Below are 14,842 nucleotides of genomic sequence, written 5' to 3' on the forward strand. Positions count from 1 at the left end.
CAATGATATCTGTAGGGTTTTGTATGCTTCAGTGATAGGGTTTCATTTGTGTAACTGTCAGTAAGAATTCACGACATGACACAAAACTCTTTGAAGTCCTTGGTAGTCTGTTTTGTTGGTTGATTGACTAGGTGAAGAGTTTGGGTGCAGAATGAATAAGTGGCAGTCAAACCTTCTTTCTGGTTTTCGTTGCTGGGAAGCCCATTTCCTGGCTATTACAGAAGAGTCCTAAAAGGAAAGATGGAGTTTTTGTTTAGCAGTCTGTGGGCTAATTCTTAATGAGATTGTTTATGTCTTTTTCCTCCTCTTTTTAAATGGAAAAATCTATTTTGTATGCTGAGCTGTTGTCTGATTTTCTGTGTTCCTTGAAATGGCTGGTTTTCTTTGAGATGATTTTGACTGTACTGGGAGGAGAGTGTGTTTAAGTGTGGAAATGTAGGGGATGTACAACAGCTCATAGAATCTCTGACTAAAAGGGAAAAGGTAAAAAATGGTGATAAAGTGTTTCTGCTAAAACATTAACAAGCTATGAGCAGTAGTAGTTTACAAATAACTGGTAAGCTTATTCAATAAACTTTTTGTAAATATAATGTTCTAATATTTTCCCCTGGTGTAATATTGAGAACTTCTTAAGAATATGCAAGTCTGCAAAGCTGCCCAGTTAATGAATCCTGTGAAGTAATAAAATATATGTAGCTTTGTACTTCACATTTTATGTGAAGGAAGAGTAGTGCTGTTGAATTTGATGCGGCATTAATTAAGAAGAGGGTTTAAATTTTGGTGACCTAGATTTTGTGTTTATCATCTTCCCTATGTAAGAAGGGATGGCATTCTTTTCAAACATCTCTAAATGAGAAGTAATGTGTGAACACAAGTAACAAATTTTATGCATCTTTATTTCAGTACTCAATCTATTGAGACTTGAGCAATGCTGTTATAGATGCTAAATACTATGTGTTATGCTACTCAGCCTTTTTTCAAATAACTTCTAAATGCCTGTAATATTTTCTTAGGATCTGAGTTGATGTCTTCTGCCAAATCTCTTGACAGTTTCATTATAAGAACTTAAATTCCATGTACCAGAAATAATAGAATACTCTTTGTTTAGATGAAGAAGATGACTTTGTCAATAAAAGAATTTCCCTGAAACCGAAAGAGAATGGGACATCAGCGATTGCGTGTCCAGGAACAGCTACAGTGAAAAAAGAAGACGTAAAACCACGAACTAAAAACAAGCCATTATCTCCAGTGAAACAGACTCCCACCTCAGCACTTGATTACTTTGGGACAAGTAGTGTCCAACGATCAGTAAAGAAACTGGTAGCAAGTAAAAGGAAAGAAGTGAGTACTGATGATGTTCTTTTGGCTGCTCATGTGTCTGACAGCAGATCAAAATGGCCAGTTTAATGACTGCAAGGCGGCACTTAACTGCTTGTCCTACTTAATGTTAATTTTTAATAACTCCTCAAGTATAAATTCAGTTCTGATGATATGTGCAGGAATATCAAGTCCTCAAATGCCATTTTAGTGTAGCATTTCCATGTTTGAGAAGATCGCACAAAGTTGAAAGTAGTATTTTCTCTCTTTTGTCTTCCGAAGTGACTTTTCTTAAAATTAAGTAGTTTTCTGAGATTAGTGAGTGGATGGCATAGTTTATAGTTGAGCGGGAGGGCAGGAGGGAGAGGAAGGAGTTGTGTGTTTTGTTTTGTTTTTGTCCAAGCTTTATGGCACACTATATTCATGGAATAACAAAGCACCAAATAAAGTATGGAGGAAATTTAAAAACTCATAATTTAGTTGTGGATTTATCTTTCAAGCTGACCAACTGCGATTTGCTTCAGAGATGCTCAGCATTGCTTGAAGAAATGAAATATTTATATTATAGCTTGGTTTTGTTTTGAATAGTACATATTCTTGAAAACAGCCTTGTTTAACAGTGTTTAGGTTGGAGACCTAGTAATAAAATCCTGCATGTTTCATTCCCAGTTCTTTCCTAGAAGTATACAAAATGAATACATACAGATTTAATTATTATAAGTTACAAACTACTGGGGAAACTGAACAGTTGGTCTTTTTTTCTTAAATGCAGCCTTCACAAAGCAGAGACAGCACAGCAGATGATGAGGCCATTGCTAGGCAGCTGCAGCTTGAAGAAGATTCAGAGGTAAAAGGTCTATAAATTTGCTGCTTTATGCCAAGAGCAGTTTGTTTAACTTAAAATTGTTTAAGAAATTAAGATAACATTTCTGTGTATGCTGTAAATAAGTGTTAATAAAATTAATCTGTATACTTAGCTCTTGCACATCTGTGCATAGTCACACAGTTATTTTTATGGGCATTATTTCAGTTACAGAAACAACGTCTCACTTTTCTGTCTATTCAGTGTTTCTCTTCCTGTGCAGTTGATACGTCTATAATAATCTTGCCTATCACACAGAATGCACTTTCCACTTCCTTGTGTTTTGGGGTTTTTTTGGGGTGTGTTGTGGTTTGTTTTGTATGTGCCATAGGTGTGTTGGGTGTTGGGGTTTTTTTTTCCTTTTTTTTCCTTTCCCCTGGAGTGAAAAATTAAAAGCCATAGCTGTTCCTGATTGGTTGACTTGTCATCTGAGTTTTGTTGTGCTTGAGAGATATGTGAATGACCCTTACGTGTGTGTCTTAAACTTTTCCAGTTAAATCAGCGCTAATATGAGGGAAAGGTCTACTTGTCATACATACTTACTTGCTTTGGGGAAAATCAATTCGTTTCCCATATACTGGTAATACTAAGTGTCATTTGAAATAAAAAGATCGTACATATAAAACTTAGTCTCACCCTTGACCTCTGCAGAGGTGTGATGGAACTGGCTTGAATCTATTAGAAAGTCAAGTAACTTGTTGGGAAAAATGAGGTGTTGTCTTTCATGTGAACTGATCTTATCGATAATGCTCTCATTGTCTGTAAGTATTGTCAGAGGAATGTACTTTAATTTGGATGTATCTCTGCCTCAGTCTGGTTTGTCTTTGGTAGTTACCGCCCTTCTCCTTTCCCACCATACACAGGGAAGATAGATGCATGTCATCGTTATGGACACGTGAAAAATAATGTCTGTGGCATATTGGTTTTATAAAGTCTCCTGTTTGAATCTTTTAGCATGGCATGTTGCACTTCAATACAAGTATGAATGGATTTTTGTTGTTGTTTTGTTAAAACAATGGTCAATCTTGATTGGCAACAGTATATGCTATTTGGGAATAGAAACAGTTTTCCCAAAGGGGCTGTATTGGATAGGAGAGGTAAATTGATAATCACTTATCGCTGTAGATGTCACATTTATTTTGTTAGGTGAAACAAAAATGAAACCAACTGGGCTGTATATATATATTTTTACAATTAATAAATAACTTTTGCAGATTCTATGTGCAGTATTTGTTCTTACTGATTCTTCTGTCAAAGAAAATCAGTTCTGTAAGTAGAAATACTAAAAAGTTGAAGTATGTTTGTTTCCATAAAGTAAACTGAGCTCCTGGCAACAAGAGCTGGACTAAGGCCAGTAGCTAAATTCCCCAAAACTGCCAGAATTTTTTCATATGATATGTTGCTAGCAGTAAGTAAGAATAAAAATGCATTATTGAGACATCATAGTACTTAACAGGTGGTGTTCCTCCTTGTCTTTTGGGACTGCTTTTGGAAGCTTCCTAAAGCCAATAGGTTGTATCTCAGTTCAAGCTGGTGGTTACGAGACCCTGCCTTCAAGTTTTGATTGTCTAATAAATGAAAAGGATACACAACAATAAAAAAATATGAAGGACAGAAAACCTATTTGAAAATGGATTATGCAGGCTTACCAGTGTTTCTAACGCAACAAAGCCAAACTCTACTTTTCTCACTAGACTTCAGTTTCTCTTTCTGGGGGAAACAAGTAATTATTCAGTGCTGTTTTCAGAAATTTATTTGCTTCTGGTAGCATGCACTTTTTCCAGCTATGTGCTGTCTCATGTTAGATAAACTTTTTGTCCTAAACAGCAAGTAGAATTTAAAAAAATTAGAATTAAAACTTGTCAGACATGAGCCTAAAAATCATTTTTATTCCCCCCTCTCTTTTATTTTTTTTTTCTTTCAGCTGGAGAGACAGCTTCATGAAGATGAAGAATTTGCTAAAACTTTGGCCATGTTGGATGAAACGCCACAGAAGAAAAAGGTTGAATTATTTTTAAACTTTTGTTTTTAGAAATTGCATTGCTGGGAGTGTTCTTATTTAGACACCTAACCTTTATTTTGAGACTTCCACACAAATGCATTAAAAACAGCAAAAAAAGTTTTTGCATGAAAATAAAGATACTTTTCATAATTTCCTTCTGGATTTTCCTCACTCAGTAGGTATAGTGTCCTTCCTAATCAGACACCATTTTATCTTTGCGCTGTTTCTGTTGAAATGGGACTTTAAGCTCTAGTTCTAATTTGAGTGATGTGTGTTGCTCAAGAGTCATGCTTTGGGTCAGCTGTAGCTCTGTTGGTTCAGGAGGACCAGATCAAGGAAGCGAATACTCTCCTTGCTCTGAGAGAAGGGGCAGGCAGGGATTTTGGGAGTTCTGGCATTAACCCCAGCATTGGGAGTCTTCCTAGCTCTTGTAGCTTGTGGTGTAAGGCACAGTAAAATACTTTTGAGTTGTACATCAAGGGTCTTGGAATTTAGGATTGCTAACAGGAATATAGCAAGTGTTAGTACTTCTAGGCTAATCAGTAAACCAATTTGGATCAAAATTGGATTTAAAGACTGAATACGTGCATGGCTGAGTGCAGTGTTTGCTCACCTGCCTGCCTTTGACAGAGACTGTATTCTGACTTGTGGTAGATGGTAGATCAGCTTTGGTAGATGTCATTCAGTCTGGAACTAATAGCAGGGAAGCTCAGAGGTCTGGACTCAATAGTAGCTCGGGATGTGCATCTCTGACATTGGCATTGTTTGTTTGTTTAGGCTCAGAAAGATTCAGGAGGAGAGCAATCGGTATCGAGCATCAAGAGCAGTCCTAAAGTGGCAGAAGGATATAAGCAGTTGGAAGGAGGTAGGACATGGAATACAGAAAACATTTCACCAATTTATAATGTTAATGGGATACATTCTGAATATGCTGTCTTCCCTCTGTCTCCTTTCAAGTGAAAACAACAAACTCAACGGTTGAAGCAAAGAATTACACTGCAAAGCAGCAAACGGAATCTGATCATTTAAAAGGGTCTCGATTATCCCCACAGACGTCTGGTGGTAAAATAGCAAGAGAGTTGACAGATAAGACCTTACCTTTGAAACCTAGCTCTAAGCTTGTGTCTCTGAAACAAAAAGAGATTACTGAAAAGGAAAGAGCTGCTCAAATTTCAGTATCGAAAGAAAAAACTGCTTCAGGAAAAGAACAGAAGACAACACCAAAGAAGGAGAAAATTTCTCCCAAGAAGGCTGAGGTAGGAGCTATCAAAATTATTTTAGTCGGCTTGGTGGAGTTTGCAGGAAAACAGTTTTCATTTATTATTGTTTGTGTCACTTGTAACTTGGTACTTTTTAATCTTAAAGTATAAAATATCTGAATTTGATGCTTAAATAACAGCTGTAATTGGGAGGGAGACCCTTTTTGGGGATGAGTTTTAAATAACTTACTGATTAGAAAGCTTAAATGTCTCTTAAAAGTAGACATACTACAAAGTAGACTTTATGTAAGTGTAGATCTCTTCTATATCTGATCATAATTCTGAAATAAAATAGGATGTGAATTTAAACAATAATTTATGAATTAAGTTAGCGTGTATGTGTGGAATACAGAGGAATCTACAGGAACTTGACAATAAACAATGGGCACATATTTTTTTTAAGCTCTCAGGTGAGTTTTTGAAATCTTTGAAGAAGAACAACAACAAAAAAACCCTCAAAACACAAGCACCAAAACCAGAACAAGCTTCACTGTTGCATGTCAATAGATTAAAAACAAGCAATGGAACTTTTCCTTTGGTGCATAGAAAGTCTTAAACTGTGATGCTTGAGTATATTTTGTTGTTTTTATGTATATAATATGTGTATTAATTTTTTTTTTCCCTCATGCCCAAGTCTGTAAGTCCTGAGGACTCTGAGAAGAAGCGAAACAATTATCAAGCCTACCGAAGCTTTCTTAATCGTGAGGGTCCAAAAGCACTGGGTTCCAAAGAGATACCTCAGGTCAGTTTGGCTACAATGGAATTCTGTGTAGAAATGGAGCATGCCATAGACTTACTTTTACAAGTGATCTACCAAGTATCAACTGAACTATGGAAAAACTGGTATTTGTTTTCAAATAGCAAGTATGTATTGGAAAAAGCTAAATTGTAATGCAAAGTAGTGACTAAATGGAAGGGCCTGTACTAATAAATTCAGTACTTGGTTTATGAAGTCATAATGATGAAAAACAGTTTCTGGTCTTAAAGTCGAAGGTGGTTGTCACTCATTTGACTAACATGCTACACATGAAGCACAGTTATCAGTGTGATTGGTCAAGTGAACAATGTGTGAAGTTTTGTTGGTAGCTATTCCTTTTAATGGCTTTTGAACTTTTAGAACTCTTACTCTAGGTAGTGTAGGCTGATTTTTAATGTACTCGACATGGTAGGGGGTTAAAAAGTTTAGGGTGGAACAGGTATTTTGTAGAATTGCATCAGGTAATGGCATTTCTTGCAATGCTCTGGTCCTCAGGGAGCTGAAAACTGCTTGGAAGGCCTGACATTCGTAATTACTGGTGTTCTGGAGTGTATTGAAAGAGATGAGGCCAAGTCCCTGATTGAACGTTACGGAGGAAAAGTAACTGGCAATGTCAGCAAGAAGACAAACTATCTGGTTATGGGGCGAGACTGTGGCCAATCCAAATGTGAGAAGGTGAGTGTTCCTGGGCCTGGGCAAAACTGAATTGTTCATATCTAACTGCATCGATTTTGAGTATCTCTGCCAAAAGGAGGCAGTACTACAAATAAACAGTGTGTTCAAAAGGAAAAGTTGCCTGATGATTTAGGGCTTTGTTTTGTTTTCATTTTATATATATGTGTGTGTGTGTGTGTGCTTATATCTATATAAACCTCTTGTTGTGTTCCTGAGCATAATCTCTACTGGAAAGCACTTTGAAGTGACTTATGTAACTCTGTACTTTATTTGACCTGTTAATTCTTTCTTCGGCTTCAGGCATCGACTTTAGGGACGAAAGTTATTGATGAGGATGGCCTGTTTGATCTTATTCGAACTATGCCAGGCAAAAAGTCCAAATATGAGCTGGCAGCTGAAACAGAGGTTTGTTTATAATAAATTTACGGGTTGGTTGTTTGTGGTGTTGTGTATTGTTGGGGTTTTTGTTTTGGTTTTTTGTGTTGTGTGGTTTTTTTCTTAATGTTTAGTTTCTTTTTAATTGAAATGAGTTTTGGTCTTCTGTTCCAATAACAATACCCTACAATTGTCAGTTTGACCTTCTAGGTTAAAAGTATTGAAAATGAAAATTTTATATTCGTGTTTTAGACTTCTACTTGGGAGTTGTAGCATTTTTTTTCCCCCACCTTTTTTATACTCTATTATTCTGAATTTTAGGTATCTGACTGAGGGGGTAATTGTATCTCCTTAGATGATTTCGGTTTTAAACTTTGAGGTAAATTTTTCAGGGAATACTGTTAAAACAGTAACAGGTTTTTTTATGCACATTTAAATTGAGTCTGTAGTCACTGATAAAATGTTATTAAAATCTCCATTAGCTCTAGCATGTTGTACATTGAGTATAGACGTAGCTTTGGTACTTCTGATGTGGCTAGACGTGAACTGTTGCATGCGAAGATATTGGTGTCTTAAGGAGAAGCAATGCTTAAGCTTACAAGCCAATTATTTTCACTCCCTTTGAATTGTTTTGGGTGAATGCTTTCTGGGGTTGTGGGGTTTCTTTGGGTGGGTTGTGGTATTTTGGGGGAGGATTAGGGGTGTGTGTGTATGGGGTGTGGTTCTTTTGTTTTTTATTATTAAATAACTGTAGTTCTTTTTAAAAAGTGTGTGCTTGAGAGGAGCATCACTGATTTAGAAACAAGGTTATTCCCTGTTCTTCCTCCTTTTATGCATGTGTTCCTAGTGTAACTTTTTTTGGTGTTTGCACTTGGCAGTGTTGTTTTGTGAGAACTGTGCTTCAGCTTCATGGGTGTCTGATGGCCCATCTGTTTCAACCTGTTCATCAGTTTGCATTATTTTATTAATGATGCATCAGGCTCAATGAGTAAGGCACTTGGGATGACCAGAACATTTCCTGCCTCTTCTGTAGGTTGTGCTATGAAACCAGGTGGCATCGTATTAACAATGGTTTATATTTCTGAGAGGAATATTTCTTTATCTGCTCTTGAAGGTTTTTTATCAATACATAAGCTCTATTACTTTTTAAGCACTCCTGCACATGTGTTCAAAGACAGCTTTTTTTATTTACTGAATGTTTGTGCTTTGATTTTTTTTTTTTTTTTTTTTTTTTTTTGGGCGGGGGGGTGGGGAGTATTTCCCTTTAACTTTCTTACCTTTATTTTCCTAAGGCAAAGAAAGCAGAGTCGAGACCTAAAAGGACACCACAGAAATCTGAAGCTGGAAAAAGGAATTTGAGCCCCTTCAAACGCGAAGCTGATAATAAAAGGCATAAGTCTACTCCTGAAAAAGGAGATGCTGTCAAATCTGTTAAGAAGGAAGCTGTTCGAAAGCTTGTGGACTTTAAACGGCAAACTGTAGAGACGAAAGAAGCCCCAAAACCTCAGGAGAACTTGGTTTCTGAGATTAAGGAAGGTGGAACAGAGAAATTGCTATGGGTAGATAAATACAAGCCCGTAACTCTCAAGGCAATAATTGGACAGCAGGGTGAGCAAAGCTGTGCCAATAAACTGCTCCGATGGCTGCGAAATTGGCACAGGAATGTCTTGGAAGATGGACAAGGTGACCGGCGTGGTTAACTTCTCTCTTGTTCTGCCATGCCAATCACACTGCTTGGTTCCCTGGACTGATAAGGGACTTTGAGATAGCGGAGCAACGCTAGAACAAGCATGAGGCTGAAGTCAGATGCATTTTTTTGTAGCAGTGGTTGAGCCCGAGTGTGTGTCTGGTTTTGTTTGTTTGGTTTTAAGCAGTTGTTCACTTACCACTGCCTTCCTCACTGCCCCTTTTCCCACCACCAGGCCAGAAAAACAAACTGTGAGGATATTTTTTTAAACCTTGTGGTATTTTCTTAAGTGTGGTTTGTTGTTTGGCATTTTTGGTTTTGGTGGTGTGGTGTTCTTTTTGGTTTGGTTTGTGTTGTTGTTTTGTTGTGGGGTTTTTTGTGTGTGTGTGTTTTTTTGTTTTGGTTTTTTTCAACATAAAGCAGTAATGTATATAAAAATGGCCTCATATTCAGCCTAGTGAATTCTTTCTCTACCAAGAGAAACATTGGCCAGTGCTAACCTGTTGGTACACATGGTGAAAATACAGGACAGCATCATGCATGGGGAAGAGATGGATCAATAATGTCCTGGTTCTGCCTGACAAGCAGCCCCTGTCATGTCTAGTGTGTCGTCCTGTGGACAGTTTTTTCTGTGATTAAAACAGTGTTTAAGCTTTACTGCTGTTCTAGTGTGTAGTGAGGTTTTTCCATGTGGTGTGTGTGGCGTTTCGGTTTGTTGGGTTTTTCTTAAGGCGTGGTTGTGAGAAAATTGCAGAAATAGTTGATTTACATTAGTAGCACTTTTGGTATTTTCAGTTTAGAATCACTGCAAGTCTTAAACTAAGATGGTTTAAACAGATTTTCCCCAAATGGTTAGGATGCAGATGTGTATGTATTTTTCCTATCAAGCCTTAAATGAGGAAAAACTCCAGTGATGCTTGATATCTTTAAAGATGTACATGAAGTACACAGTTTGTTTTGCAATACATACCTAGGTAAAATCTGGAATCTTCTTTTGTAGCAAAGACCAACAAAACTGGAAGCAAAGATGATGGTACTGGTTTTAAAGCAGCATTACTTTCTGGTCCACCTGGAGTTGGTAAAACTACTACAGCTGCTTTGGTTTGTAAGGTGAGTTCATACTAACTGTTGTTGCCAGCACCATTTGTTACACATTGATGCTGTATCTGGAAAGGAGGTTGTAGCATGGAGGGTGTTGGTCTCTTCTCCCAAGTAGCAAGTGATAGGACAAGAGGAAACAGCCTCAAGTTGCACCAGGGGAGGTTCAGATTGGATATTAGGAAAAAATTGTTCATGGAAGGGGTTGTCAGGCATTGGAACAGGCTGCCCAGGGAAGTGATAGTCACCATCCCTGGAGGTGTTTAAAAGGCATTTAGGTGAGGTTCTTAGGGACATGGTTTAGTGCTAGAGTTAGGTTAGGTTATGGTTGGACTCGATGATCCTGGGGGTCTCTTCCAGCCGAAATGATTCTGTGATTCTATGGGTGCAGCTGCAGTGTGCAGGTGGGTACCCCCTCAGTTACCCGGGTCTGCTCCCAGCCAACCACACCTGCTCCAAACAGGGTTACAGGGGAAAATATGTGGATGTTTGAGACCTTGCTCAGGTCTTGGGCAAGAATATAGCAACAGGTGTCTGTGTTTCTTTCTGTCATGTTGAGAGGAAGTATATCGCAGTATGTTGAGCAATTGGAAATTATTTTCAGAAATCATGAGTGTTTAACACTAGTTCAAGAAGTCAGAGAACATTTGCACGAAATGTAGTAGGAGTTGAATTCTGGCAAGCTTTTTGAAAGCTTCTATGACAGACTTGGTCACTGTTTTTATATATCTAACAAATATATTTTCCCCAGACTTATTTGAAATTCAAATACCACTTTAGGATGAGAGAAATTGGCAGGACTATGTGTCCATTTCTAAATCTGAACTTAGAAATTAGTTTTTCTGAACTTAACTGAAATAGTGTTCCACTAACTGTGTCATGAGGGTCAGCTGGGAACTTTGTGCTGTTGTATCAAGTTACAGATTATTTTTGTTGTTCTTTGACTTGCAAGAACTTTCTTAGAATGTGATACTACCAGCTTGGAAGAGCTGAGAGCTGTTGTCAGCTAGCTGATCTTTGTGCTGGGGAGGAATGATTACTTACCTCAATATTGAATGGCACAGAGTAACTCCCAGTCTCCTCCCATTCCCCCCGTCTTAGAGCTTTGCACCAACCAGATGGTGCTGCAGCCAAAACCAGACCTGCAGAAAAGCTGATGTGCTGACTTGGGCTCATTTCTGCCCTGATATCATCTTGTCTGCTTCTATATCCAACCAAGCTTGCTCACAGCTGCTTCAGGTTTCTGCAGAGCATTTCACTATGTTCCACAGGAGAAGCCAAAAAACCCACGTTGTTGAAGCTGTGAGAACAAAGCCGTGCACGGCTCCCTGCTGTGCCCTGGTGCGTGGGGGAGTCTGCTGAGAAAGGAGCAGCTGGGTTAAATTCAGGGAGTGACATGCAGCCCAGCCCTGTTCTGAAGTGTTAGGACTGCTGGGGGACCTGTGTGTTTCCTAACTGTAAAATAGTTAAACGCTTCTCTTTCCTTCAGCTTTTGGAGGGATGTGGTATGTTTCTGGTCCTAACTTTCTGTGCATAAGACTTTGATATGCAGCTGGAAATACCATGGAGCTTAGCCAGCCTTGGCTCATAGTTCTGTTTCCATCCCTGGTGGCAGTTCAGTTAATCCTCCAGAAATAAATCTGTGCTACTTACCTTTTTTTGTTGGTTGGTTGTTTTAAATTTTTCTTTTAATTTTTTTTTCTTCTCTCCTTTTCCCCCTGCCTTCCAGTTCTCTTTTTTGTTCCATGTCTGGTTATAAATATTTCTGCAGTGTGAGACAAAAGGAGTATAAGGGGAGAAAGGAATCAAAGCCACAAATTCTGTGTGAAAGTGGCGATCTAAGAGCTGTCTCCTGGAACTCTGAAATCCATTTCTAATTCTGAGTACTTATATGCTCTTTCACTGATCTGTATTCTCATTTTTTTGTGTGTTTGGACTAGGAACTGGGGTATAGCTATGTGGAGCTGAATGCCAGTGACACTCGCAGTAAGAACAGTCTCAAGGAAGTAGTTGCTGAATCGCTTAACAACACCAGCATCAAAGACTTCTGTTCCGGTATGTCTGTTGTTTGAAGGAGGATTTTTGTTGTGTTAACAGTCCGGTTATAGGAGGGACGGAGTTTCCTTGTTATACAACGGTATTAAGATTTTAACTCGCTAATCACATGGAGGGATCCGGCTCTAATAGAGATGGCTTAATTTAGTAAGCTGGTTTATTTCATCTTCAATTCTTAGAATTAAATCCTGCTGTTAGTAGAATCAGTTGTTTATCTGCACAAAAACTACTCAAGAACTCTGCGGTTACTCCTCTGTTGCATGGGACTTGTTTCTCGAAGATGACATGAGGCTGTAGTCAGTTTTGTTCTGTGAACATAGATTCATGTGATCAAGTGATGGAGCAAGAGGTTCACCATCCCCTCAGTTGTCTAAGATGGGCTTACCTAACCTCTAAAGCATTGGGTAAAACTCTGAGCAAGACCCTGTTTTATTCCCATCTCATTTTCTTGTCCATATTCATTTTCAGGCACATCCTCATCAGTTAGCGGGAAACATGTATTGATCATGGATGAAGTGGATGGTATGGCAGGCAATGAAGACAGAGGAGGGATTCAGGTGAAACTGCTATAGTTATTAGCTGATGCCATCGCTAAGAGTGCATACCATGTACAGCAAAAAATACTTAAGCCAGTCTATTGTCCTCAGCCCATGGTCCATAGAAAGTCTCTGTAGAGTACAGTTTATCTGACCTGTTTCAGAAGTCTGTCTTAGTGTAAAGAAGAACTATGCATTGGTAGAGGGGGAAAAATATACTTCTGTAAAAGAAACCTAGAGTGATGAGCTTGGGTGTGTGCACTTTAGGTGCTTATTCCTGGACAGGTGAACTTATCTTCATGTCTCTGCAGTGAGGTCTACCTGCAGTGGGAGGTTTGTTATCTGACTGGGACCGTTGCTCTCTTTAGTGGGCAGTAACACTGAATAAATAATAGGGCATAGATGGAGTTATTCTTCATTCTCCTTAGCAGATGCAGTTTTAGCTTCTGAAGATTTTTCTGTGGTTGCATGCAATACTATTGACAATAAACCATGTACAGATCTTTAGCTTCGATGCAGATGTTTACATGCAGGAATATGAAATTGAACTGCATTTCAGTTTCATTAGAGCAGGCGAAGTTTATTCTGGTCAGCCTAATATTGCTGAAGCCTCAGTGAGCTGTTTGGATAGGGAAGAGCTGATCTTATGCTGCATTGTTGTTTGTGGTGGGGTGTGGTCAGAAAGATGTGTGCCCTCTGGGCATGGGCCAGGTCAAACTGGCCTTTGGACAAATGAATCAGCTCTGCCCTGGGCTACTGATCTTAACTGCTTCATGAAGAATGGTCTAAACAGGATTGCTGGAAGTGGACCGTGGAAATGGCTAGACAGCAGATTTATTGCAGCTGAATGGAAGAGCCAGTGGAAAAAGTAGGAGAGGGGCCAGGTTTTCACTGGGTGGAAACATGATTACAGTAGGAAGCTTTATAGATTTATATCTGCCAAGGGTTTGATTTAAAGCGGGGACTAATGCTGCTTTGTATGACACTTAATTGTTCCTTATTCTCCGAGTTATCTGATGTAATTGTTGTCATGTGTTTAAATCGCAGGAGTTGATTGGTTTGATTAGACACACAAAGATACCCATCATCTGTATGTGTAATGATCGCAACCATCCTAAAATGCGTTCCTTGGTCCACTACTGTTTGGATCTCCGTTTTCAGAGACCTCGTCTAGAACAGATTAAGGTAAGGAGTTCTGTGGCTGTGTGGGCTGTGCTGAATTACCATCAGTAACTTCTGTCTTCATGGGGCAGAATTCATACAGAATTGGAAACACCACTTAAAACTTAATGGATCACCTCAGTGAGTAACTCTGCTTTTGAAAATGGATTGTCTGAGTTTTTTTTCCCAAAGAATGAAGTATCCCAAAGCCTTTCATGTTTAGAAATCTATTTTAAATATATCCAAAGATTTTTATTTTTTTAAATGATCACGTGCTTTTTTTGTTACAGCAATGACAAGGGATTACTTATATGGCAGAAAATTTGAATTATACGTCCTGTAAAAAAAATAGAAAAATACGGTAACGCTCTTTCATAGATGCGTCAATGTGTTCTGTAGGGGGAAGAATTCACAAGAATTCTCTAGTGACAACTTCTCAATTGTGTGTATTACAGGGTGCTATGATGTCTATTGCGTTTAAAGAAGGTTTAAAAATTCCACCACCTGCTATGCAAGAGATAATCCTGGCAGCAAATCAGGACATCAGACAGGTCAGTGCCAATTCAGCATCAGTGTCCATTCAGAAAGCATGTCACTTACAAGTTCTTGACTTCAATGTAGTATTTGAACAGTATTATTATTTTTATATAGAGAGATCAGGTTGTTTGCTGCTCACTTCTTCCATTTTAAATGCTCTTCTGCTACCAAATTGTCAATTTTGTTCTTTAGGTTTTACATAATCTTAATATGTGGTGTGCAAAAGATAAATCATTGACTTACGATGAGGCTAAAACAGATGCTAGCAAAGCCAAAAAGGATATCAAACTGGTAAGTGTGAAATGCTGGATTGGCTTTTACTGTTGTATTGTCATACAATCACTAGGCTTTATAAGCCTAGTGCAGGGAGCTGTCAAAATTGCCACAAATAGAGAGTACTAAATCCAGGACTGACTATATATTTTGATGTACCAGTCTCTTATGTAAGATGCAATTATGAAGCTCATACTTCTTATCCTGAGTCCTGTATTTAAGAGGTAATTCCCTTAATATCAGAAGTA

General features: G+C 38.4%; 1 protein-coding gene across 1 annotated transcript in view; it reads left to right on the plus strand.

Moving 5' to 3' along the window:
* Positions 1–14,842, plus strand: part of RFC1 (replication factor C subunit 1) — a 41,180-nt gene that overhangs the window by 21,724 nt on the left and 4,614 nt on the right. Inside the window, exons 5-19 of the mRNA XM_065633147.1 lie at positions 1,109–1,341; positions 2,090–2,164; positions 4,104–4,181; positions 4,959–5,046; positions 5,139–5,437; positions 6,075–6,182; positions 6,693–6,872; positions 7,173–7,277; positions 8,540–8,930; positions 9,935–10,044; positions 11,973–12,087; positions 12,556–12,644; positions 13,671–13,808; positions 14,240–14,335; positions 14,514–14,612. Coding sequence (XP_065489219.1) covers positions 1,109–1,341; positions 2,090–2,164; positions 4,104–4,181; positions 4,959–5,046; positions 5,139–5,437; positions 6,075–6,182; positions 6,693–6,872; positions 7,173–7,277; positions 8,540–8,930; positions 9,935–10,044; positions 11,973–12,087; positions 12,556–12,644; positions 13,671–13,808; positions 14,240–14,335; positions 14,514–14,612 — 2,204 coding nt within the window. The remainder of the gene's footprint in view (positions 1–1,108; positions 1,342–2,089; positions 2,165–4,103; positions 4,182–4,958; positions 5,047–5,138; positions 5,438–6,074; positions 6,183–6,692; positions 6,873–7,172; positions 7,278–8,539; positions 8,931–9,934; positions 10,045–11,972; positions 12,088–12,555; positions 12,645–13,670; positions 13,809–14,239; positions 14,336–14,513; positions 14,613–14,842) is intronic.

The sequence above is a fragment of the Caloenas nicobarica genome, chromosome 4 (assembly GCF_036013445.1).
Source record: "Caloenas nicobarica isolate bCalNic1 chromosome 4, bCalNic1.hap1, whole genome shotgun sequence".
Classification (NCBI taxonomy): Eukaryota; Metazoa; Chordata; class Aves; order Columbiformes; family Columbidae; genus Caloenas; species Caloenas nicobarica.